Raw genomic sequence first — 23,939 nt, 5'->3', positions numbered from 1 at the left:
CCATTGTGTTTTCAGTGTTTGCATCCATATTTCTTCTCCCTCGTTGAGCAACGTGGCTTGGTTATGTACCGTGTTCCTGGCACCTGGCTGTGCCACATAGCATGCTCTCACTAAATGCTTTGGTAAGTAATTGAAAATAGAACTCAGCCCAAACTTTGACTAGTGGTCTGTAATCCAAGGTGCAAACGGTATCTCCACTACTCTCTCCTCTTCATAATTTTGGTCGTAATTTTGTTTTTTTCTGGAGATCTACATCATGTCTTCAATGCCAGTATTGTTTTTCTGTATGAATATTTGGCATAAAGAGGACTTGAATGTTAGTTATATTTGCATCATATACTTCTTCCAGGATAATTGTTATAATTGATGTTGCAGCATTGATGAATTTGCTAAATATTAGCTGACTGCCTAGAAACCCTACTGGGGATGCCGCAGTGATTCTCTGGAACAAATGGTTTAGAGGATTCTTTGGGTCATTCTGCCTTGGCTGCTAGGGTAGTTGTTGACTGACATATAGTAGCCACATAGTCTCAGAGACAGAGTGCTGGCTGCTCTGGGGTTGATGTGCATGTTGGTGTAGTCTCTGCAAGATCAGCTCAATATTTCTTCAGTCTTTGATGGTTCAGGAATTGCTTACTGAGAAGAGAAAATTCTGAGAAAGGAGATCATATTAACCAAAAGGTCTAAAACGGGTTTATAAGCCCAAGTACCAATTTGTAGTGGTGTAGATGTATATTGCTCAAGAGCTTTAATCTCTTGTCTAAACCAGGGAACTCCCTCCTGATGGGGCCTAACCTGAGATCAATTTAAAAAACAGAAGGTTGCTTGCTGAGTAAGCATTCAATTAAGTACCCTTTCAGTACCATCTTCCTGTGAGATACATGTTCCAAGAATCTGGCCAGGCCTTTTACTTGGGGAGAGGAAACATTTTTCTCTTAAATGGCTGCAGGACATTCAAACTCAAACCACCTTGGCCTATAGGAAGAGGCAGCTGTTCTTGCCCTTCTATGTCTTTTCTGATGGTAACTTGTCAAAAAAGCTTGTCATTACTAGTTTCCTCATAGAAACAGAACTGATTATGATTTCCAGGAGGGTTTTGGGGGGTTTTTTTTGGTACCGGGGATTGAACTGAGGTCCTTGCGCTTGCAAAGCAGGTGGCGGAACCACTGAGCTAAATCCCTGGCCTATCAGGAGGATTATTTATTTCGTATTCATTAATGACTGAATTGGATAATACTATTTGAAATCTGTCATTCCACATGAGATTCATTGTAGTTTGCAGCTTAGCGTTCCCTCTGATTCCTGTTACACACTCCACAGAGGGCTAATCTTCAGTGTTTTTCACTTCCACTGAGCACTTTCTTTGGACATCCTGACTACAGTCCCTCTTTTTTCTCTAAGGTCATCTAGTAGCAGGCACCCAAATCAGGCAACTCCAAAGAAAAGTGGTTTAAAGAATGGCCAAATGAAGAACAAAGATGATGAGTGCTTCGGGGATGACATCGAGGAGATGCCGGACATGGATTTTGATTTTGAAGGGAACCTGGCCCTTTTTGACAAGGCAGCTGTGTTTGAGGAGATTGATACCTATGAAAGGAGAACTGGTACCTGTTCCCAGGGCATCCCAAACGAAAGGCCTGCTCGGTACCGCCATGATGAGAACATCCTGGAGTCCGAACCCATTGTCTACCAACGGATCATCATGCCCCATAGCTCGAGCAAGGAGTTCTGCACGGGTGAGTGGCACCTTGTCCCATGGGCTGCTCTGCTCATTCTGCTACGCTTGAGACACAAAGACCCAGTTTCTGAGTCAGAACCTTGTCCTAGGAATTAACTTGAGTGGCTGGGTCATTGGTGCAGTATTACTGTCTTGGGGATGCAGCAACTATACCATTATGGAGGGGCAGTTTCATTATGCGTCCATTTTTACCCTGGACTTGGCAGGATGTGGTCTGCTGTTTATTTGGTATGTTGTGATCAGCAGTTAAAGAAGACCTGAATATCTAGATTCAGAGAAGCTTTCCTGATACTCCCTGTATATTTCACCAAAAACTCATTTCTGTTTTACTGGTTATTTGCTGGTGCAAAGCATAGTTGAAGATGGATGATTGATACCACTAGCTAAAATTAGAGTTTCAGTGAAGTATATTTGCTTGGTATACTCTCCTCATCTCTTGCCAGCCCTGGCCATTGAGAGTTTAGCTAGCGCAATTCTCATGTAAGAAAGTACATGTAAGAAAGTAGTGCCTTGGCAGTTACATAGGCCACTTTTCTTACTTGAGTGAGTTTTAAGGTGCTCTTCTAAGCATTAGAACCTTCTCTTCAAACATGCAGCTGTGGCAAAAGTGGTCTACCTCATTCCTTCCCCATCTCTTTCCCCAAAACCACATTATTAACTGGGCTTCTTGGAACATGGTTTACAGACATTTGTACTGAGCAATCCTAAGAACTAATGGGGAAATTGTAATCATTTAGTAAGTAAAGAAGAGAGTATATTTTGATTTTGGTTTGATGGGAAAATAACTGGGCTTTTTTTGCCGGGGCGGGGGGGGGGGGGTGGGTCGGCGGGAAGGTCTCACTATGTAGTTCAGGCTGGCCTTGAACTCAGCCTCCTGGCTCAGCCTTCTGAGTGCTGGAATTGCAGATGTGTGCCACCACACCCAGTGGGAAGGTAAATTTTGAATGCTTATAGTTGGTAGAGTGAGTTCAGGAGATGGTGTAATTGCAGTTGAAGGGGAATCAGATGGCTTTTAGTAGATAGCATAGGGCTCTGTTGTATTTGATGAGTTTAGAACCTTGCTTGTGGGTGCTTTCTTTGTGAAAAATACACTGTCAGACTAAGAAAAACTATGAAATTGTTCCATGGATGATTTCTTTCACTAGAGGACTCTGGTGGGCATGCTTCTTTAATAAGAACATTTCCTTAAGTAACAGTGTGACACCTGGACTCTGTTGATTTTGACCACCTGTGTAAGGACAAACAACCTCCCTCAGAATCAGGCTTAGTTAGATCAATAGGTCCTAAGCTTTTCAAGGGCAGTTACTGTCCTTTAGGTACACCATTCCTGGACTCACCACTGTTCCCTGTTGACCACATCCTCTTCTATCCCTCAGTTGTAAAGGAAGCTGCTCCTGCTGGTAGCTGTGTGTCTGTAGTGTATGTGGTACTGCCAAGGTTGCTGAATTACGCAGTTTGTGATTTCCCGAAGATATGTACACTTCAAGAATTCCCTAGCTTGAGAAAATTATACTCTGCCTTAGAGTGAAGTGGTAAAAGGGTGAGAATAACAGAATCAAGGATATTTCTCAGATCTAAGAGCCTTAGAAAACATTTGCTAAGGTAGATGAAAGAAGAGGTGAAAACTTTTCCAATTACACACTTTACCTGCCCACCTTGATCTTCATATCATCTTGTTTTTCATGATGGAAGTACGTTTCTCCTCACATGAAACTGTTTACTAAAATTGCCATTGGTAAATGTACTACAAACCACACGCATGCTGTTGGTCCTTGGCCAGCAATGCAGGTATGGCATCTTGTGGGCTAGTGACCAGTGCCATTTGGCTGGCATCTGACAGTGCGGGCACAAGAGGCCCAGCAGCCTTGCACTGTTGGGTTTTTCTTGGTGACAAGGAGTGGAAATAAAGCCCTTTTGCCAAGCAGGGTCTTGCTGGAAATAGAGCAAGTGGCAAGTTATGTTGCTGGCAGTTTCTCCACAGCTGTTTCTCACCTTTGCTCCAGTTCTAAGGCTCAGGCCTCAAGCACAACTACCAAGCGACCCCTGCCTAATTGGATCTGCTATTCAAATGTTTGAGTCCAAATAAAAGAGCATATCTGACTATTTGGAGAAATAGTCTAGGGCCATGAACTGGTGGTGTTAGGTTGCTTTGTCACCTAGTGCAGTTTTTTCTTAACAGACCAGGACATGAGGCCCAGAGAGGGAAAGGCTCTTATGTACCTCCCTAGCAGGTCTCCTTTTTCTCTTCCGAATGGAGGTAAACTGAGGTGGAAAGAATAGTATAAAAGGACAGAGCAGTTTAACGACAAAACAGATCACCTTTCCTCTCTACACTTGCTCTGAGATGGATCATTGTGGATCAGCAGTTTCCAGGAAGAGCCGGACAGCTCTTGGGGCTGTCCTGGACTACTAACTGCTTTATTTTCTGCTAATCCCCAGAGTAGCAAAAGAACATTTCTGTCACCCATTGGTGTGGCTTGGGTGGCTGCTAGGGTCATCATATTGACTCCATGCTGCGGGTATCAGGAGTGTCTGAAGTCTGTCCAATAATTGCTTGAGCTGTCCTTGGCCGTACTCTCTGTCAGCTGTGGCGGCGGGGTGGGGAGGGGGAGCACAGGGGATGGGGGACTGTGTTCTGATGGGTCTGTTGATTGGGAAAACACATTCAGGAAGAAACTAAATTTAGCTCTTTGTTCAACCTTTATCTTTTTTTCTCAGAAAGCCCTTTAGGTCCTTTGTCAGGGATGCTGTCTCCAGACATTCCTCTAGCTGGGGCCTGCCCTGTAAAATTAGGTGCCCAGCAGTCACTCCCTGAATTGACCAGGATTTCTTCCAATCCAGAACTGCATTTAGAAATTCTTGGAAGTAGGCAGAATGTATATGTGAGACACAGGCACATAAGTGTGTTTTAAATATAAAGGGCTCAGCGTGTGTGAGTGTTGTGTGTTCAGTGGTGAGAGGTCCCCAAAGAACCCAGCTTGAGAGAGTGGTAATGCTTCAGGGCAGAATCTGCCCCACTGTTGTGGTATTGTAGAAGGAATACTTAGCACACTGTGTTTATTATGTGGAAGTCAGTGTGAGGCCATCCTCGCCGGCCTGTCATTAAATGTAATAGGTGATGGAAAGATGGCCTAAATACCTGCAGTCCAGCCACTGAGTGCCCAGGTGTGGAGAGGCTAGAGCAGGACAGATGCCTTGGGGCATGGGCAGGTTTCACTGCTGGAGGGGAAGAGGAGGGTATTGCTGTGTAGCTTTGTGGGAGGTTGGTCACTAGTGGGATTGGCCAAGGGCAGAATTTGTGTGGGGCAGTAGAAGACATTAACAGTAACTATGGGCTGGAGCACAGAAGGCATTCTGTGGCAGTGTAGACCTCGTCCTCCAGGTGTGGGGAACACCTGAAGGGGTTGGGTGGGAACATTATCTGACCCCATCTTAGGAAGACTGGTCTCATGCTAGGATTCAGGGTAAAAGAGGGGAGTCCCCACATAGGTGCCATGACTGACACAATAGGTTTGAGTGGCTGACGGGGAAGGGGTACAGATGTGAGAAGTGATAAGAACTCAGCAGGCTGTGTCGATTGGAAATGGGTGGACAGTGGTTATATGAGCAAGAAGATTCTGAGGCAGGAAGCTTATGTGGCAGGAAGAATGGCAGTGAGATTCTGGCTGTCTTTAGAGTGTGTGGTTTTGTTTTTGTGTTTTGGAAACAGGGTCTTGTTATGTAGTCCAGGTTGGCCTTGAACTTGGATTTCCTCCTGCTTCAGCCTCCCATCTGCTGGGATTACAAGCATGTGTCGCCATGCCTAGCCAGTGTGTAGGTTTCTAAAAGACCAATTGGCAGTGTTTGGTGATTTATTTTTCTTCTCTACTGCAGTGTTTTGTGGCTGAGCCCAGAAGAAACAGATACATAATAGAATTGGTGCACTGGGATAGAGAGGTGAAAAGCTTTCAGCAAAGAGGGCTCTGCAGAGTCTGGGACTTGAGTTAGGAGGCCACAGGAAGGCTGCTGAGCCTGCCTCCTTCCCTGTAAAGTGGAGTAGACGAGGGCCAGGATTTAGCTCCCTGGTTCCACCACTGCCTGCCTCGCAAGCTCAAGGACCCAAGTTCCATCCCTGGTACCAAAAAACAAACAAACAAACAAAACAAAACTGGGGTAGATGAGACCATCGAACAGCAGCTAGCACAGGGCCCAGCTTGTAATTGTTACTAAATACGTGACTGTATGTATGAATTGTGAAGCTGCCCCTGTAAGTCTGTTTGAAAGCATCAACATTTACAGCATACCCACTATGTCCTAGATACTAGATACTCAACCTCTGGGAGCCCTGGTCCTCATTGCAGAGGCCTTGGAGAATGGGGCAGCCAAGCTTTCAAATGCTCAAACCAGAGGAGAGGTAGCATCGAGAGGTGGGTGGGGCCCTGGTTCTTCAGCAGCAGCAGCAGCAGCTATCAGCCAGCACTGAAGCACCATTCTGAGCCCTTTATGTGCTCCTCTCACTTAGTCTTCATGGCATTTCTTCGAGGAGGGATTGTTGGGTCTGTTGTGTTATCTTCCTTTTGCTGGACCTTGGTGTTCACTAAACTTTTGTGCCCTGTACTGAGGATTGAACCTAGGGACTTTACTCTGAAATATATCCCCGGCCTTTACATATATATATTTTAAATATATATTTTGAGAGAAAGTCTTATTAAATTGCCCAGGCAGGGCTCAAACTTTGGATCCTCCTGCCTCAGCCTCCCAGAGTGTTGTGATTACAGGTGTGCACCACCACAGCCAACTGCACGAAACCTTAAACTTGTGACTTCAGAGTCACTTGAGTTCTGTGTTTGTGGTCTTTGGTAAACTCTTCTCTGGTTATGAGTGCTTCCTCTCAGGTAGACTATGAACCTCCATTTGTGTCCCACTCTGATGGCCTCCTGTCCTCAAGTACAGTACAGAGAGGTGCAGATGGGAGGCTTTGGTGCAGCTGTCCCACCCACTGTGCAGAGGATGACTCATTCTGAGGGTGACTCCATGCTGTCTCCTGGCACCTGGGAGCAGACAGACCTGAGCTGGGCCTCTTGATCACTGGCTCTTGAAGGCTCCAGGCTCGGTCTGAGTGCAGTACTCCAGTCCAGCCTCCACTGCCTCTCTCAAGGGGAGCAGCTGGTGAAGCCACATGTGGTAGTTCCTGTTGCTTCGTAGCTTTACTCTTCTGTCTTTGCCCAGTGAAGTATTTGAGCCTCAGGAAGGACAGCTCCTGCTCTCAGGAGAAGTCTGAGCCATCTTTGTAGGCTGGCAGTTGTCCTCCCCAGCTGGTGTTTTATTCTGCTTCTGAGTCCTCGACACTTTCTTCTGCTTCTTGTCACCTAGGGTCCCTCAGAAACTTTCTAATGCTTCTTAGGTGAGTTTTCTTTGTTTTAGACAGTCTGTGTAGTTCAGACTGGCCTTGAACTCACTATGTAGCCCAGGCTGGCCTCAAACTTGCAGTTATCCTGGTGCCTCATCTTCCCAAGGGCTGGGATTACAGTTGTGCACCACTACACCCAGTGTAGGTGGGGTTTTTTCTTAACCCTACTCTTTAGAAAACTATTCTGCTTGTGTGCGCTTGAGTTGCATGTGTGTGTGTTCAGAGGCAATTCAGGAAGAAAGCAATTTGGAAGTGGCTACTGGCAGCCAGGCCTAGTGGCGCATGCCTGTAATCCCAGCTAGTCAGGAGCCTGAGGTAGGAGGATCATAAGTTTAAGACCCCATCTCAAAAAAAGGAAGAAAAAACAAAATGAAGTGACCACTGAAGCATTTCAGTCCACAGGCAAGGAGGCCTCCCTCAGCAGCTGTGGTGCTCTTGAAAAGACTCCTTGCTGAGTGTCAGATGTCAGCTGCAGTGGTGCCAGTTGTCATCTCCTTGCCACCTTGGGTTGTAGGCCCAACCCACAGGATTCCTACTGTGATGTCCCCACACACCCCAATCCCAGCTCAGTCACCTGGCCTCTGCTCCCAGGGTAGAGCAGGTGCTACAAGGAGGGCATTACAAGGGACTGTTTTAAGAAGTCCAGGTGAGTCTAGGAGGTGTTCTGGACCAGGACGTGGGGGCTGTGCTGTGTCTCAACTTCTTTAATGAGCCTGGCCTTGGAAATTGTGTCTCTGCAGGCAGACTGACAGCCACCTGATTAGTTTGGGGAACCTGGAGAGTGCCTGAAATAATCGTCCATTTGGCTTTGGAAATCTTTGGAGTGTCTGGGCCCGTGCAATCAGGCAGATGGTTATGAGAGGCCTGACGGGCTCAGTTGTGGTGGTTGGTAATGTACCTGGGCTTTAGATCAGCCGGTACTGTTAAGACAGGTGTCTTGGCTGGACTCTTTCTCCAGGAAGGAACCTTATGCTTCCTGTAAGCATTCTGCTCGAGAAGTCCTCACAGCGACTTGTTGCCAGACCTTAAGAGTTTAACCTCCAACTATGGAGGACCTACAACAGTGATGGTAAACCTTTTAGAGACCAAGTGCCCAAACTGCAACCCAGAACCCACTTATTTATACCAGAATACCAACACTGCAGTTAAGCCTGAACACTGAAGTTTAGAAAAACAGCTCGTACAACGTGTCATGACATCACAGAGGGCTCTGTGTGCCCACTGTGGCACACATGCCATAGGTTTGTCACCACTGATCTAGAATCTTGTACCTTGTAGCCTGCTGACCTCAGTATTTCTTTTCTTTTCTCTGTCTTTCCTTCTTTTTGGGAGGGTGGGGACAGGGTCTGGCTATGTAGTTCAGGCTGACCTTGAACTCACTATTTAGTCCAGGGTGCCTTGAACTTGTAGCAAACCTCCTGCCTCAGCCTCCCAAGTGCTGGGATTACAGGCATCGGCCACCACGCCTGGTTTGACCTCAGTTTTTGATGAAGCTACTAGTTGCTCATTTGGGAACTGCACTGGCCTCTGCTCATGTGCCTGCTTTGCTAAGATACAGCCGTTTGCCATCTCAGTGCCAGAGGAGCTAGCTAGAGTGATTTCATAGACTCACTCCACTGTCTTCCTACGTTCAGAGTGGAGTTGTGCATTCCTGCTAGTATGCTAGCTCCTGGGGTCCCCATTTCTTCCTTGCAGTCACCATTTAAGTGATGAGCATGAAACTTTGCAGCCACCTATCCCACTTCCTTCTCAGATATTCAAGCCTGGAGCAGATGCAGGAAGTCATTCTTCTTAATACTAATGGACAGTGTGGACTCTTGTAGCAATCCCGACAGAAGGCTTTCCTTTATCCTCAGTGGTGTTTATTCTGGTCCAGAGTGTCTCCTGCTTTCAAGATTTCCCTTGAAATTTCCTGACCCTCTAGTTTCTTGTGATACTTCATAGGTTCCCAAGTCCCTTAAATCAGCCACTTCTTTCTGCATAAAACAATTTGCATAAAACAACTTGGCTTGGGCCTGGGATTTAGCTCAGTGGCACCGTGCCTGCCTCGCAAGCGCAAGGTCCTGAGTTCAATCCTAGTACCCCAGAAAACCAATAAATCTCCCAAACAGCAACAACAACAAACAACTTGGCTATATTTTGGTGGGGTGGGGTGGGGTGGTGGCTATTGGGGATTGAAGCCAGGGCCTTAGCACTGAGCTGTATTCCATCTCCTTTCTTCTTGAGACAGGGTCTCGCTATGTAGCATAGGCTAGTTTTGAACTCACAGCAATCCTCCTTCCTCAGCCTCTCAAGTACTGGGATTGCAAGCAGGCATGCATTACCACACCTGGCCTCCTTTCTATTTTGTTTTATCTTGTTTTGGTACCAGGGCTTGAACTCAGGTCCTTGTGCTTTTCCAGCAGGGGGTGAAACCACTTAGCTAAATCCCTGGCCCTCCTTTCTATTTTTTGAGACAAAGTCTTGCCAAGTCACTGAGTTGCCCAAGTTGGGCTTGAATTTGCAGTTCTGCCTCAGCTCTAAAGGTGTGTGCCACTGTCTCTAGCTACACCTTGGGTTTTAAAGCCTTCTAAAGTCCAGTGCTGCTCACTAGTCTAATCTCAGCCTTCACATGAGCCCCTGGCTCCCTGTTTTCATCTGCAAATTTGACACACGTTCTGTTTTTGAATTTGGCCATGGTCCTTCCTTACACCCCCAAGGTCTGCAACCTTGCCTGTCTTTGAAGGCATCATTTGTTTTGAGAACTGGACACTTCCTCCTGCCTGCAGCTCGCAGCTTGAAGCCCATACCTTGCGCTGTGCTCAGGATGGCACCATTCAGGTTGACTCTTATTCCCTCAGATGCTTTTGCATACATGGATGGTTTCCAGCACATTGTGAGACTGAAAACAGCATCTGTTTTCATATTCTCTGTTCTTTCTCTCTTTCTACCCCGTGGTGTACCACTGGCTTGATGTCTTGTTACTCTGTGAACATTTGTCAGTCATATTTGGAAGCACTTAACTCTCCTTCCTAACTTTTTGTATAAAAAAATTTTAGAGCTGGGAGTGGTGGTCACACCTGTGGTCCCAGCACTTAGAAGGCTGAGGTACAATGATTGCTATGACTTTGAGGACAGCCTGGGCTACATAGTGAAACCCTGTCCCAATTTTTTAAAAAAATCGTTTTCAAACTTTCTAAAAAGTTGCAAGGTGGTTGTGGTGGTGCTCACCTGTAATCCCCGCATGAGGGAGACTGAGGCAGAAGGATCGACGAGAGTTAGGCCAGCCAGAACTACACAGCAAGACCTTGTATCAGAAAACCAAAAGAAAGAAAAGAAAAAGTTGCTAGACTAGTGTGATAAACATCTATATATCCTTAGCATTTGGCACATTTACTTCAGATACACTGGCACCTACAACATACATTTCAGAGCCATTTGGGATTTAGTTTCACTCATCTTTCTATTTCACCTCTAAATTCTCCTCATGTATTCAGTAGGATGTATATTTCTCTGCACAGCCACACTATAGTATAAGTTTACTCTCAGCTGGGCCTTGTAGTGCACACCTGCAGTCTCTGCATTCTGGGAGGCTGAGGCAGGAGGATTTCAAGTTTGAGATCCTGTCTCAAAAAAAAGAGAAAAAGATAACTGGGCTGTAGCTTGATGCTATGGTTCAATCTTCAACCCTCCCCCAAAGATTGTATTAAGAATTAAATTCAGGGCCTGGGACTTAGCTCAGTGATTCCACTGCCTGCTTTGCAAGTGCAAGGTCCCAAGTTCGATACCCGGTACAAAAAAAAAAAATTAGATACAAAATACTATGCAATGTATGCTCATGTGCAACACTGCAGGTGGCCCAGTGTGACCTTGGTGGCTGCATTCTTCCCACCGATTGTGTGTTATAGTTGCTGTGCACCTTGTCTTTCCTTGATCTAGACCATGCCTGCAGTGTGTGTTGTGCTTTGCGACACTGTCAGTGAAGTTGGGCCGTTCATTTACAGAAAGTCCCTTAGAGTTGTTTCCTCTGATTTGACCCATACCAACTATAGTCTCTAGGATTTAGGTGAGGCTGCATGTCTGTTGAACCATCAGTCGTGCAGGGGCCACTGCGGATCTGTTTGTGCCATGATTCCTTGCTGAGGGGATCCCCAGGTTTTCTTCACTGTAAACATAATTTCTTCTTTGTGATAAGTGAGGGTTTGTTATTGTTTTTTTTTTGAGACAGGGTCTTGCTTTGTACATCAGGCTGGCTCTGAACTCACTGTGTCACCCAGGCTGGCCCTGAACTTGTGGCAACCTCCTATATCAGCCTCTCTCCTGAGTGCTGGGTGCCACCACACCCAGCTCTTACAGATTATTATTATTTTTGTTTTCTACCAGGGATCAAACTCAGGACCTTGCACTTGAAAGTCAGGCAGCGACACAGATACACACTGAGCTAAATCCCCAGCCCTCTTATAGATTCTTTACCCTGGAGTCCGAAGCTTGTTCTCTGCAGCTTTGGCCTGGAGGAGTGAGGTCCAAGTGTGGATGGGGTTGGTGATTGTTGTAGGTGGAGATGGAAGGGTGGGCATAAGCCAGAGACACTTTTCCTACAGGTGACTTGGGTGGCAGCTGGGCCCTTAACCATTCTGCAAGGCTGACCCCAAATCTGCCATGCAGGATTCCTTCCCACTCACCCATTGGTTCAACATATGCTTAGTGGCCATGGCCTCTGATACAGGCACCGTCCCCAAGCATTGTGCTAACCGCACAGACACAGTGGAGATTAAGGAGGACACTGTCAATGCTTGCATGAGCTTGTAGTCCGTCAAGGCACAGAGGCCAGAAATTAGAACATCATCACTTACACATGTGTGAAATTAATGAAGGGGAGAAAGCATGGGGAAACTGAGGATGGGAGCCAGCCCCATGCAGGGCTGGCATAGGACAGGAGAGGGAGCCAGGAGCTCTAGGTGTGTTTAGGCACTGGAAAGCAGCCAAGGTGACTGGGGTCTCTGATCACAGACATGCAGGTGAAGACACAGTAGACTGAGCCAGGTCACGGGAGGCCTCAGGGCCAGCGTGGAGCATGTGGGGGTTGCACTTAGGCTCCTGGTAAGAGATCCTCCTTTCAGAGAGGCACTGGACAGCAAGTAGCATTTTGTGGCAGCTTTAATTGAAATCTGCAGGGGCTGTCTGTGCATGGCATGGCTGGTCTGAGAGGGGTTTGTACCCAGAGGAACTACTGTGACATCTGCACCTACTTGGTGGCTGCCACAGAATGCAGTCAGGAGCCACTGATCCAGAGGAATTCTGTGCCTCTTCTGGATGAGCCCTGAGACACGTGCTTCTTCCCACTGCAGAGCACACCTGTGTGTTTTTTGTGTGAGCTCGAGAGGTCACGTTGTGAGGGTCTTGTTACCAAGCAGCAAGGCTGGGTGGATGTGGAGCAGAGGGACAGCTTGGACATGGACTGCAGGGTGTCTTGGGTGGGGAGTGGCACAGAGGATGCATGTGGCATGTGCCAGGACCAGCAGTGCAGCAGTGACATGACCAGGGCCAGCTGCAGCAGTTGCGTCCTACGGGATGAACCGTGTGGGAAGGAGGCATCCTCCTGGTCACACTTGCATGCTCAAGCTGTGTCCCCGGTTCCCTCGGTTAACCCAGTCCTGAGGAGAGCACTCTCCCAGCAGCTGTGTAAAGTACATATGACTCTCCAGGGAAACCTTACCAATGGCCTTCACTGCTGAGAAGCCTGAACAATAAAGAGCTGCCTTCCAACCCAAACATCATTAGGCTTTGTAGGCTTTGTCCTGTTCAGGCTCTGGCAGAGCTATTGTTTGCACTTACACACGATGTTTTTGGTTCCCTTCCTCTGGAGTTTAGTTTACTTCCTGTGCCTCTTTCTGATAAGCCATCCCCATAGTTGGACTTGGTATGTGAGTGTCCAAAGGAGAGTTGTGTGAGACCTGCCTGTTCTTCTAGAAAAGCGGAGTCCTAGACCCTGCTACTGCCAAGCTGAGCAGCAAAGGCTCTGGGCCATGACTTTCCTGGGTTCCAAGAATATTCCAGTTTGTTAGCAACCCAGTGCCTTTCCCCTGCCCCATGCTGGGGAGGAGGTGGAAGGGCCTCAATTTCCCCCCATGGCCTCCAGCCAGCCAGAGAGCAGTGAGCTCTATCTCTCTGAGACTCTGAGTGTGTAGCCTTAAGTTAGGCTGGAGGGTAAGTTAGCAGAAACAGCTCTGCCTGGTCCCAGGGAGCCTGAGAGCAGGGCAGCTGCCTGCACCCAGGCCCAGGAAGCAGGGTTGTCCTGTGAGTAAGTAGGAGTCCAAGCCTCATTGCTCGGACCACTCAAACCCAGCAGAAAGAGTGTGATAAAGAGCAGGAATGCAGAAACAGTGAAAGCACGGCTCTCCTTTGCTTGACTTCACAGTTGAAGAGCGTGCATGAAGTTGGGCAGCTGTGTGACTTGTCTGACAAGTTTGGGGCTGTTAATGACTTAGGACTCATGAACATTCATTCAGCTTTCACACACTGCAGTCAAGGCCTCCTAATTAGTTCTGATAATATTGCATGTCTGAAGCAAGCCATAAAAATGACAGTTTTAATCAGTTGTTGACTTGCAAGGTCAGTCTGTAGCCTTGAGCATCTTGATAGCTGGGACATCAGCAACTGACATTTCAGAGAGCCGTGGGAGAAGAGATTCCATGCTTCCGTTGATGCTGTTTGTTGCCTTCACCCCAAACAGAAGTAGACACAGGCAGGTGGAAATACTCAGCCCACAGGATGGTGTGTTTTGACACATTCACATGTTGTATTAACAGACACAGGCCTTGGTGGTGCAGGATAGGTCTCTGTCCTTGTCTTCCTAGTGGTGAAACACGCTGCCATCCCTTGCACTGTGCAGTGCTGACAGTAATGCAGGGGACTGCACAGCTCCTAGATGCATTGTTCCACATGACCTATGAGTGAGGTAGGTTCTCCTCTGTGGGGCCTGGAACAATGGGACGGTGACAAATGTACTGAAAACTTAGCCATGGAATTGACCCGTTCCAGAACAGCACAGTGTTTACACCATTGATAGGTTTGCACTCTTGATGATGAGGACTCACCTGGGTGGATCAGAGTAGTGGGAACAGGTGGAAGAGGCATTCATAGCTTGATGTAGCAGAGGACACAGGACCTAACAATCATCTGACCCCACCAGACAGAAGCAGGCCCATGCATTTCCACAAGGCCTGCTCCAGAGGTGCTGTGCATTGTTCCCCATCAGCCAGCAGAGTCATGGGTCTCTGGCAGGGGTCTGCTCCCCAGGGTCAGCTCAGAGGCTTTGACGTTTACAAGATGACATTGGCATCCTGGACGGAAGGAGACTTGGCTGTTCAGGAAGAGCTGCCGGTGCAGGTTGCAGCACTGAGGTTGCAGTTTTTCTCCTGTCTTGCATTTCTGGAGATGGCCCTGCAGTGTCCCCAGTGTGCTGGAACTGAGCTGCACGGCAAGGATGTGGTCTTCCTCAGTACACCAGCTGCTGCCAAGTCCTTCTCATACTGTGCTTCAGTGACAGGTCCTCCATTGCCTTTGTAGAGTTGTCATTGTGGTTGATAAAAACTGCTGGAGTTTTCTAAGTAGGTTAAAGCAAATCCTACGTTACTTGCGCCATTTTCTTTTTCCTGTGCCGTGTTGGGTCACACTCATCCCAAACGGGGAGATCATCTGAGGAAACAAGTTGCTGGTTGAAGTTGTTTAGCAAAGAGGAAGGGCTGAGTAGTAGAAAGAAGCCAGAGGTCAGACAAAGGTCTACTATCTAGAATATATAAAGAACCGAAAAAAATCAGACCCCCCAAATTGAAAGACACAATCCAAAAATGGGCATCTGAAATGAACAGACATTTCTCAGACAAAGAAGTAAAAGCAGCAAATAAACATATGAAGAAATGCTCAACATCACTGGTCATTTGAGAGATGCAGATGAAAACAACACTGAGATTCCCCCTCACCCCAGAAAGAATGGCTGCTATCAAGAAATCAACCAATGGGGCCGGAGATTTAGCTCAGTGGTTTTGCCGCCTGCTGCCCAAGGACAAGCACACAAGTTTGAGCCCCAGTACCAAGAAAAAAAAAAAGGAAAAAAAAAAAATCAACCAATAGCAAATGCTTGCGGGGAGTGGGAAGAAAGGAACCCTTCTCCATTGTTGGTGTGAGTGCAGACTGGTGCAACAAGTGTGGAAATCAGCATGCAGATACCTCAAACAAGACTAGAGGTCCCATCTGACCCAGCTATTCCCCTGCTGGATATCTTCCCAAAAGAATTAAAAGAATCGTACCACAGAGGTATATGTGCACCCATGTTCATAGCGGCACAATTTGTAATAGCTGAAGCTTGGAAACAGCCTAAGTGCCCATCAAGTGAAAACTGGATAAAGAAGATGTGGTTTTTTATAAAATGGAGTACTACTCAGCCATAAAGAACCAGAAACTAGAGACATTTATAGCTAAATGGATGCATATTGAGGCCATAATCTTAAGTGAAATAAGACACAGATGTGTAAATACCAAATAGTTTCTCTGGTGTGAGAAACTGATAGTGTAAATAAGGATTAAAATGAATAATTGCTAATTTGAAATAGGAAGAAAAGGTCCAAAGGGATAGGGGAAGTGGGAGAAGACAGGGAAAGGAAAGAAGGGAAAGGGAAAATTATGAGAAAAAAAAATGGAAACAAAGTCTGTGTAAATAGGGAAGGGCAGAGGGGGTGGAGGTCACACAGACAATGGGGAAAAAATAAGAACCCAGATACATCATGTACAGGTACAAGCACCCAAAGATAAATGTAAACATATTGTATACCTAAAATGTACTAATAAAAGAATTTAAGCAACAACAACAAAAAAGCCAGAGGAAGTGGGGAGTAGAGGAGCAGCACAAGGCTTCCTGCCTTGAAATTGACTAGAAAGCAAGGTGGGGGTTGGAGGGTCCTTTAGTGTCTGCCCCACCTCTGACTGACTTTCCTAGGTCTAAGCACACCCCAGTCCTGGCCAGAGGTCGAGCACGTTTCTGCCATGGGATGGCCCCTCACACACGTGACGATCTGTCCCTCCCATCTTTCCCAGGCTCAGCACTGCTGTTCTTTGAGGGTGAGTGTCAAGACTTTGAAATTCCTCCAAAGATGGACCCCTAAAGCCCAGCATGGTGGCATACGCCTATGATCCCAGCATTCAAGAGATTGAGGCAGGGGGATTGCCACAAGTTCAAGGCCAGCCTAGACTACACAGTGAGACCCTGTCTCAAAACAAAAAACCCCAAAGATGGAGCCTGAACTGGGCCCAAGGCAGTCCTGCCTCATCAGGCCATTATGGGGCTTCTGGGGGGCAGTCTGTGGATCTGGGCCCCTGCCCATACTGGTTTGGGGGAGGATGCACTCCATCCCGTCACCAGCACTTGCTGTGGGTCACCCCGTGTGGCTCAGCCTCTTGGAGCCCAGTGCCCCTACAATGGTGAAGGGAACAGGAATGGACTTCACCACTTTTTTTGCCCTTGGCCCAAGGTAGAGAGAGAAGCAACCACTTCTAAGAAGCAGGAAGGTAGCAAGCTCCCCAAGTAAAAAACATACCCCTGCACAGTGCTAGTCAGAGGCCCGGGGATCCCGGGCCACACCTCTGCATCTCAATGTTGGTAAAGAAGCACCCATCCAAGCGAGGGCCCAGCCCCAGCCATAGTGCCAGCCCCTCTGGCTGTAAAGGGCTGGGGATGGGCTGTGTGCCAGAGCCTCCCAGGCCCTGGACATCTGGGCACCTGTACTGTACATGCCAGGGCTGGGGCCTGAGCAGGACAGAACCACGCAGAGCTCCAAGGGGCCCAGACATGGCTCACATCCTCTAGGGAGCCTCAAGGTCCTGCTGCCTCTGGACCTTTCTACTGTGGCCACACCAAGACAGACACTGGGGCACCCAGGGGACAGAGAGCTGAGATGGGCCCCATCGTGTCCTCAGTCTTCCGACACTCTCCTGCCAAAGCTGTATGGTGCTGCCAGGGGAGACGGGGCTCCCGCCTCACCCGTCCTCATCTCATTCATGTTCCACACTTGCCTAGCTCCTGTGCCAGGTTGAGGAGGGATGGATCAGGACCAACCTCAGCGCCAGGAGCCAGGGCAGGCTCAGCACACTACACCACACACCACACACCACACAGATGCTCACCATTCACCACGTTCCCCATCAGAAGGACGGAGTTTCAGGCACCCCCGGGAAGTCTCATGAGCAGTGCGGATGCTGCCTAAGCCAGGACCTAGGCAGAGCAGCCGGAAGCCCTCCCTCTCCTCTCCAGCCCTCGGCGGGGGAGCTCGTGCTCACCCAAAGTCCCCCCTGAGCCAGCCTGGGGCCCGTGTCCCTGGTGGGTGACAGTGCCTGCCTGGTGTCCCTCTACTCACAGCAGCCACAGGCCCCTCTGCAGACTTGGGTGGAAGCTATCAGCTTCCCTCCTCCAGCTGCCTGGAGTGGGACAGCCCCTGTGGGCCTCTCAGTTCCCTGGTCTATACAGCAGGCAGGGAAGGGAGCTCCCAGTTAGCTCCACCTGATCTGGCAGCCGGACACACCCCTTCCTAACACCCGGCCGCGGAGGGACCTGGGAAAACCCGGGAGCAGGGTGCCATGCTAGGAAAGCCCACTGTCACCTCCACTGAGGATGGACGCCCTGCCTGGTTTCCTCACCCCAGGGTCAGAAGTCTCTTGGTTTAGGCCTGGTGTCTCCTAAGACCAACGTTGACAGGTTCAGTCCCAGGCTTCTAGCAGGGATCAGAGAGGTGGCTGGGCCCCAGGTGGCCTGGGACCATTAGGGCCTCCGGCCAGGACCAAGGGACAGGTCAGAACCACGCAGGCCGGGGGCACCTTCAGGGAGGCCAGGGCGGGAACGGGCAAACTCCCAGGGGCCCAGCCCACGCGGGTCTTCTTCAGAGCAGTGCCCCCTCCCACCCTGAGGTGCACACGGGGTGGGTATTCGGCTTACCTGAAACGAGTCCCCGCAGGGTCTCACGGTGACTCCCGGGCGAAGTCGAAGCCGCGACGCGGGCTCGGTTGGGGGTTGGGAGTGGACGCGTGGCGGGCACGAGTGGGGCGCCGGCCTCCCCTACTACGGTCGTCCCGCCCGCTGCCAGGCACTCACGTTCTGCGGGCCGGACCCTGCGGCGGCGGCGGGGGAGGGGGTGGCGCGATACCCGGTGGCACAAAGGGTCCAGACCCGGCCGAGGAGCGCGGGCGGGGACGACACCGGGAGGGGACAATGTGGCGGGCTCTATGCCCAGCGCCACCGGGAGGCCGGCCCGGCGCGCTATCGGGCCGAGGCAGCGGCGTGCACGGGCAGGGGCGGGCCCCGCCATCCCGCGCAGGACCGGCAGGGCACCCCGAGGGTGGAGGGTGGAGCGCAGCGGGTCGTGGCTGGTGGGCGGGCGGGCGAGCTCCTTGCGCCGGGGGAGGAAGCGCCAGGCCCTGAGAGGAAGCATCGCCCGCCTCAGCTAGCCTGCACGAGGGGGCCTGACCGGCTGGGCAAGGCACTCCCTCTGGTGGACGGCTGGGACACTGCGGTGGGGGCGTCCAGCCGGGCCCGGCCCCCGCCCGCCGCGAGTGGAGGAGCCACCCACACCCACGGGTCCCCCACGCGACCTCTGCACACTGAGCGCCCCAGCAGTGCACAGGTGGAGGCCAGGTCTGCGCCCTGCCTGTAAATTCATTCGTCATTCATTCATTCATTCACTCACAAACACTTCCTGACGCTGCCAGTGTGACAGATCCGACTGTGAGGCCCCTGTGAATCCTTTTTATGACTGTCAAGTTCTCAGTCGGGTGGGGCTGAAAGACAGGTCAATGAATGGATCATCACTGTAGAGAGACAATTGATAGAAGTGAACAGACAGGTGCCTGGCATGGAGGTGCATGCCTGTTATTCCAGCTATTCAGGAAGTTGAGGTAGGAAGCTCCAAAGTTTGAGGCCAGCCTAGACTCCAGTCTCAAAATAAAAGTTAAAAAGGGCTGGGGATGCAGCTCAGTGTGAAGGCCTCAGGTACCATCCCCAGTAACACACACACACACACACACACACACACACACACACACACACACAGGGTGTTGTGCAAGGTCCATGGGAAGTAGGAAAGGGTGAGAGAGACTTCACAGACCCTGGACTCCAGCAGAGGGAGCAGTGAGAGGGCGCGGTGGCTTCTGGGAACTATGAATGGCTCCATTCTGAGCAGAAGAGAGGTGGGAGGTAGGTTCCTGCATCGCACCCAGGGGCCCCAGAAAGCCAAAGAGCTTCCCGGACTTTATTTGCGTCTTGGAGGCCATGAGGGAGCTCAGAAGCTGTGTGACCTTAGACAAGTCACTGAACCTCTCTGTGCTACAGTAGCCCATTTGATGACACAGGAAAAATAATAACACCCACTTGGGGCGATTTGGTGGGGAGGAAATGAGTGCATGGGATAAAGTGCTTAGTGTGCAGTGGGTGGCACGTGGTGAGTCCCCAGTTAAGCTCGGACTGTTATTACAGAGCATTGCTAATGGGGCCAGAGTGATGCCATGGAAGCAGATGTGCCGCAGCAGGAGCCGGGCACAGGATGGGGCATGGCGAGCAGGGGAACCCAGGGACCCCAGCGGGGTAGGAGGTGTCCAGGCCCTGAAGGAGGGGGTCAGGCTTAGCAGGCAGGGAGGAGGGGCCATTGCCAGGTAGTGGGGAGGGGGCAAAATGAGAGTGAAAGGGACAGTTGAAGGCCCCACAGGAGACAGAGCTGGGTAAACGGAATGGCTGCATGTTGCAAAGACCCTGAATGCCCGAAGGGAGCAATACAGCTTGGCCCTTCTGACCCCACTCACCCTGGGACCCACTTCCCAGGGAGAAGGAGCCAGCCCTTGGGAGGGGCACCCTTTCAGGAGGACTCCGGTCCCTCTCAGAGATGGGGATGGCATACTGGTGAAAACAAAGGTGGATTTGGGGTTCAAATCTCAGAGTTAAATCTCTCTTGGTCCATTTACCAGCTTTGTAGCCTTGGGCTGGCTACCTAGGGTCTCTGAGCTCAGCTTCCCCTCTGTAAGATCTGGCTCAGGGTGCACCTCTCCTGAGAAACACTGTGCAGATTCAGCAAGATAAGCAGCTGGCTGAAGGGGGTGGAACTGGCCTTCTCCTTCCTCTGAGGTCGAGATAGAGCGATAACTAGGCCCAAGGGGTGGGGGCTGCCTTGGCCTGCACAAAGCACTTCAACTGCTCTGCAGAGGCCTCTGGAAGGGAGAAGATAGCCAAGCATGGTGGCACACACCTGTAATCCCAGCCGTCAGGAGGCTGAGGCAGGAAGATTGCTTTGAGTTCAAGTGAGTTTAAGGCCAGCCTGAACTACATAGCAAGATCAAATCTCAAAAAAACAAAACAAACCAGAAGGAAAGTGACATCTCCCCTGCCCTGGCTGGATTCCCTGGGTATTGGAAAGAAAGGCCTGTGGGAGTTTAGGGGGTACTCTAATCCCTGCCCAGGTTGTTCCCAACCCCTCTTTCTGTACTGCCATAGACACCTGACTTTTCCCCCTGGGTGTGCTGTAGCCTAGCAGGTGAACTTTGGAGTCAAACTCACATTTGAATTCTGGCTCCACCTTTTCTCACCAAGGTGACAAGAAAAAAAAAATCAATCGTGACCTTCCTGAATCCCAGGAACTGGGGACTGAACCCTGAACAAAGCAATAAAAGGCTCCACCCCCCAGACCCGCCTCCAGGGGAAAAGCCAATCAGCTTCCAACCGGAAGGTCCATTTCCCCCTTTCGTCCATTCATCAGGCAACAATACTTACCTAGCATCTCATCGCCTTCCTGGGATGCTGGAGGTGGAGAGGTGAGCAAGGCCCTCACCGTTCTTACCCAAAAGAAGAAATAAACATGCAGGGGAGTCAGACACCTGGGGGGGTGAAGGCAGTGATTGTACCTCCACCCACCACCACCCCCCTTCGTGACTGGAGTGGACAGGGACTCAGCTTCCGGCCTGCGAAGGGACTGAGCAAGTGCAGGTAGAGTGGGGAGAGGACAGTGTTAAGGACCCCGAGGCACAGAGGGCTCAGGACAGCAGAGGTGACCATGCTAGAGAGCCAGGTAGAGGGGTCTGAGAGGAGCAGCCCAGGCCTCAGGGTGTTATGGCTCAGAGGTTTTTTGAGTGTGGACTGTCTTAGGTGAGCAGAGGGAGCTGTGCAGAGAGTCTCCCGTGCCATGGATAACATGGAAGGTAGAAGACCAGCAGGAGGCTGCTGTGTGGTCCCCAGCAGGGGTGGTGGGTTTGGTTGCGGGTGGCAGCCGTGGGTCGGCACAGGGGAGCCAGGGACAGCTCCCCATGGGACTGCACTTGTAGGGACTGATGCCTCCTGCGAAGCCACTGGGACCCTCAGGGGAGGTGGAGCGAGGGTGAGGAGGGGACAGGCTGGGGGAGCACTCAGGAACTTGATTTTGAAGTAGCTGTGAAACAGACGATGTTGGATCCGTGTTCTGGACTAAACGTCAGGTTTCCCCGGCCGGGCCACCTGTCCCTGGGTGGTGGGACCTGTGCCAGGGGTGTGAAGAAGAGGAAGACTGGGTGTGGGGTTTGGGGACAGCACTGGGGACCTGCAGCTGGGTGGGCTGCACCCAGGGCTGCCAGGCAGGGCCCTCTGCTTCCTCCCTGGCCACCTCCCCCCTGCCTGCCGCCTCCCTGGCGGACTTGACAGTTTAGAGAAGCTGATGTGAAGTCGCTTGAAACTCAGACACCCTGGGCAGTCCCCAGGGCAGAAAACAGGAAGCCAAGATTAAAGGCAGATTTCCAGCAAGGTCTCCTCCTGCTTCCTGCCGGGCAGGTGCTCAAGCAGAGGGCCACTGGCTTTTCTTGCCAGAGCACCAGGCCTCCAACCGTGGCACCATCCCCAGGGAGCGGCTGTCCAGGCCCTTGCCATCTGAGCCCCGTCCAGAAAGAAGCCACCTGGGGGAGGCCAGAGAGGCTTTGGGATCACCTGGGCCTGGTGCGAACCCCACTTTCCAGCTGTGGGGTCTCACCAAGTGAGGGATCGCAGTGTGGGTGAGAGAAGAGCTTAGGGAGCCTTGTGGGGAGGTGGCTGTAAGGACCAGAGCAGCATGGGGGCCAAGAGTTCTAGGGAAAGTGAGCAGTCCCTGTCACTTCAGTGACGGGTGGTGTGGCTGACATCACCAGCTGCCAAGGGCTCTGGGAACCCCTGTGACCGCTTCCCCCTCTAGGACTCCACCCCAGGTGGCTCCAGAAGCAAAGCCTCAGCCTCCCTGGTGACCCTCCCTGGCCTCCCCTTGGGGATGCTGCCTGAATCCCACACTGCAACCCCACCTAGGGGGCTGGGAGACTTTATCTTGAGGCATTGGCCTGGGAGACTCAGGTTCTGGGGACAGATCTTGCTTCTGACCTTGGGCCAGTCCTTCCCCTCCAGGCCTCAGTTTCCCCATCTATGTGCCATGGGGTTAGGTTTGGAGATCTGCAGGCCTTTTGGCTGTGCACAGGGGGACGTTCTGGGGTGGTACAGGGGCTGCCAACTGCCTCCAGCTCTGTCCCCTTGAGCCCTGGGAACTGCCGTTTACTAAGCACTTGCTAGGTGCCAGGCACTTGATTCTTATTACTGATGCTCACAGCTCGTATTTATTGAGCACATACCAGGCATAAGCACTTTTCAGGGCACGCCAGGGACCATTCTCTGCGAGGCACCAGCTCACTCCGCGGGATGACTTCCTAGGGAGCGAGTCTTTGTTCCTTTCATGCTGGTGGCAGAAGAGCTGCTGGTGGTGGCTTGTTGGCTTTGTGGATTTAGTGCTAATTGGAGTGGTGGTGACCCCAATCAAGGCCCCTGGGAGCCTCCACCACCACAAGGTTACCCAGTGACCCTGAGCTCCCTGGCACTGGTGTCTCAGGTTGGTTTCTCCGTGCTGAGGGCAGATCGGGTCAAGTCTGCGACGTGGAAGGGTTGAGGGACCTGGGATCCCTGTAATCTCTGCTGGAGTCTTTCCCTCCCCCTCATCCTCCTCTTCTTCACTCTTCCTCTCCCTCCTCCTCCTTCCTCCTCCTCCTACCACCATCTTTACTTTTTGAGACAGGGTCTCACTATGCAGCCCAAGCTGGGCTTGAATGCACAGCGGTCCCTCTGCCTCCACCTCCCTAGTGCTGGGCTTATGTGTGTGTGCCACTATGCCCAGCAGGGGCCCTGAGGTCTTAGAAGTGCTGATGTCCCTGGAGGGATGCACAGGCACACTGCAGGCCCAGGCAGGAAGGCAGGAAGGCAGGCAGAGGGGACTATGGTGCTGGAAGTGTCAGCTTGGGGCTAACATTGGCCAGGCCAGGAAAGTGGGGTGCAGGCCATGGGGCAGTGCTTGGGAGCAGAGGCCCCTGTGGACCATGGGGTCCTTTAGACCTTCGTCCTCAGGACAGAGCCACCTGTCCCCACTGAGGGGCCGCCCCAGCCTCTGCTGGTCAGCGCACTGGTTCCTCCGGGGAGGGGGAGAGCTGGCTGGCTGCTTGCCCTCCTGAAGCTTCTAAGACCCCTCCCCATCTTCCAGGCTGGACCCCTCCCTGGCATCCCAGCAGTGAGGCCCCCTTAGTGGGCAGTTCTGCTGTGCTGCCGGAGGCTGAAGCCTGGTGCTGCGACGTTGGTTGACTGCATGAGTGACATGAATTTCAATGCATAATAAAAATAAGCAACACTGAGTTCGATCCTCGGTACCAAAACAAAACGGGGTGGGGATTTAGCTCAGTGGTTCCGCTGCCTGCCCTGCAAGCACAAGGACCCGAGTTCCATCCCCAGTACCAAACAAAACAAAACAACAAAAAAAGAATAAGCAACACTAATAT

At 51.0% G+C, this 23,939-nt stretch overlaps 1 protein-coding gene and 1 long non-coding RNA gene across 6 annotated transcripts in view; one reads left to right on the top strand and one right to left on the bottom strand.

Annotated features, from left to right (window-relative positions):
* Edc3 (enhancer of mRNA decapping 3) overlaps positions 1-23,939 on the top strand; it is a 231,312-nt gene that overhangs the window by 31,863 nt on the left and 175,510 nt on the right. For 3 of the 5 annotated variants that reach the window (XM_087198891.1, XM_087198892.1, XM_087198893.1), the window contains one exon: positions 1,402-1,736. The exons of 1 other annotated variant lie outside the window; for it this stretch is intronic. In XM_087198891.1, coding sequence (XP_087055017.1) covers positions 1,466-1,736 — 271 coding nt within the window. In that variant the 5' untranslated portion in view covers positions 1,402-1,465. Of the gene's footprint in view, positions 1-1,401; positions 1,737-23,939 lie in introns of those variants that run through there. One more of the 5 variants, XM_087198886.1, reaches the window with a different exon arrangement.
* LOC147821881 (uncharacterized) lies at positions 10,338-18,940 on the bottom strand. The gene is made up of 2 exons (XR_015446473.1): positions 18,091-18,940; positions 10,338-14,851 (listed from the first exon to the last, which is right to left on the bottom strand). It is a non-coding gene; the product is annotated as an uncharacterized LOC147821881 (long non-coding RNA).

The sequence above is a fragment of the Heterocephalus glaber genome, unplaced genomic scaffold, assembly GCF_053883595.1.
Source record: "Heterocephalus glaber isolate CG9 unplaced genomic scaffold, H.glaber_assembly_v1.0 deba00001689, whole genome shotgun sequence".
NCBI classification, from domain to species: Eukaryota; Metazoa; Chordata; class Mammalia; order Rodentia; family Bathyergidae; genus Heterocephalus; species Heterocephalus glaber.
The sequence above is the reverse complement of the archived record's forward strand: the minus strand, read 5'-3'. Positions and strand labels throughout refer to the sequence as shown.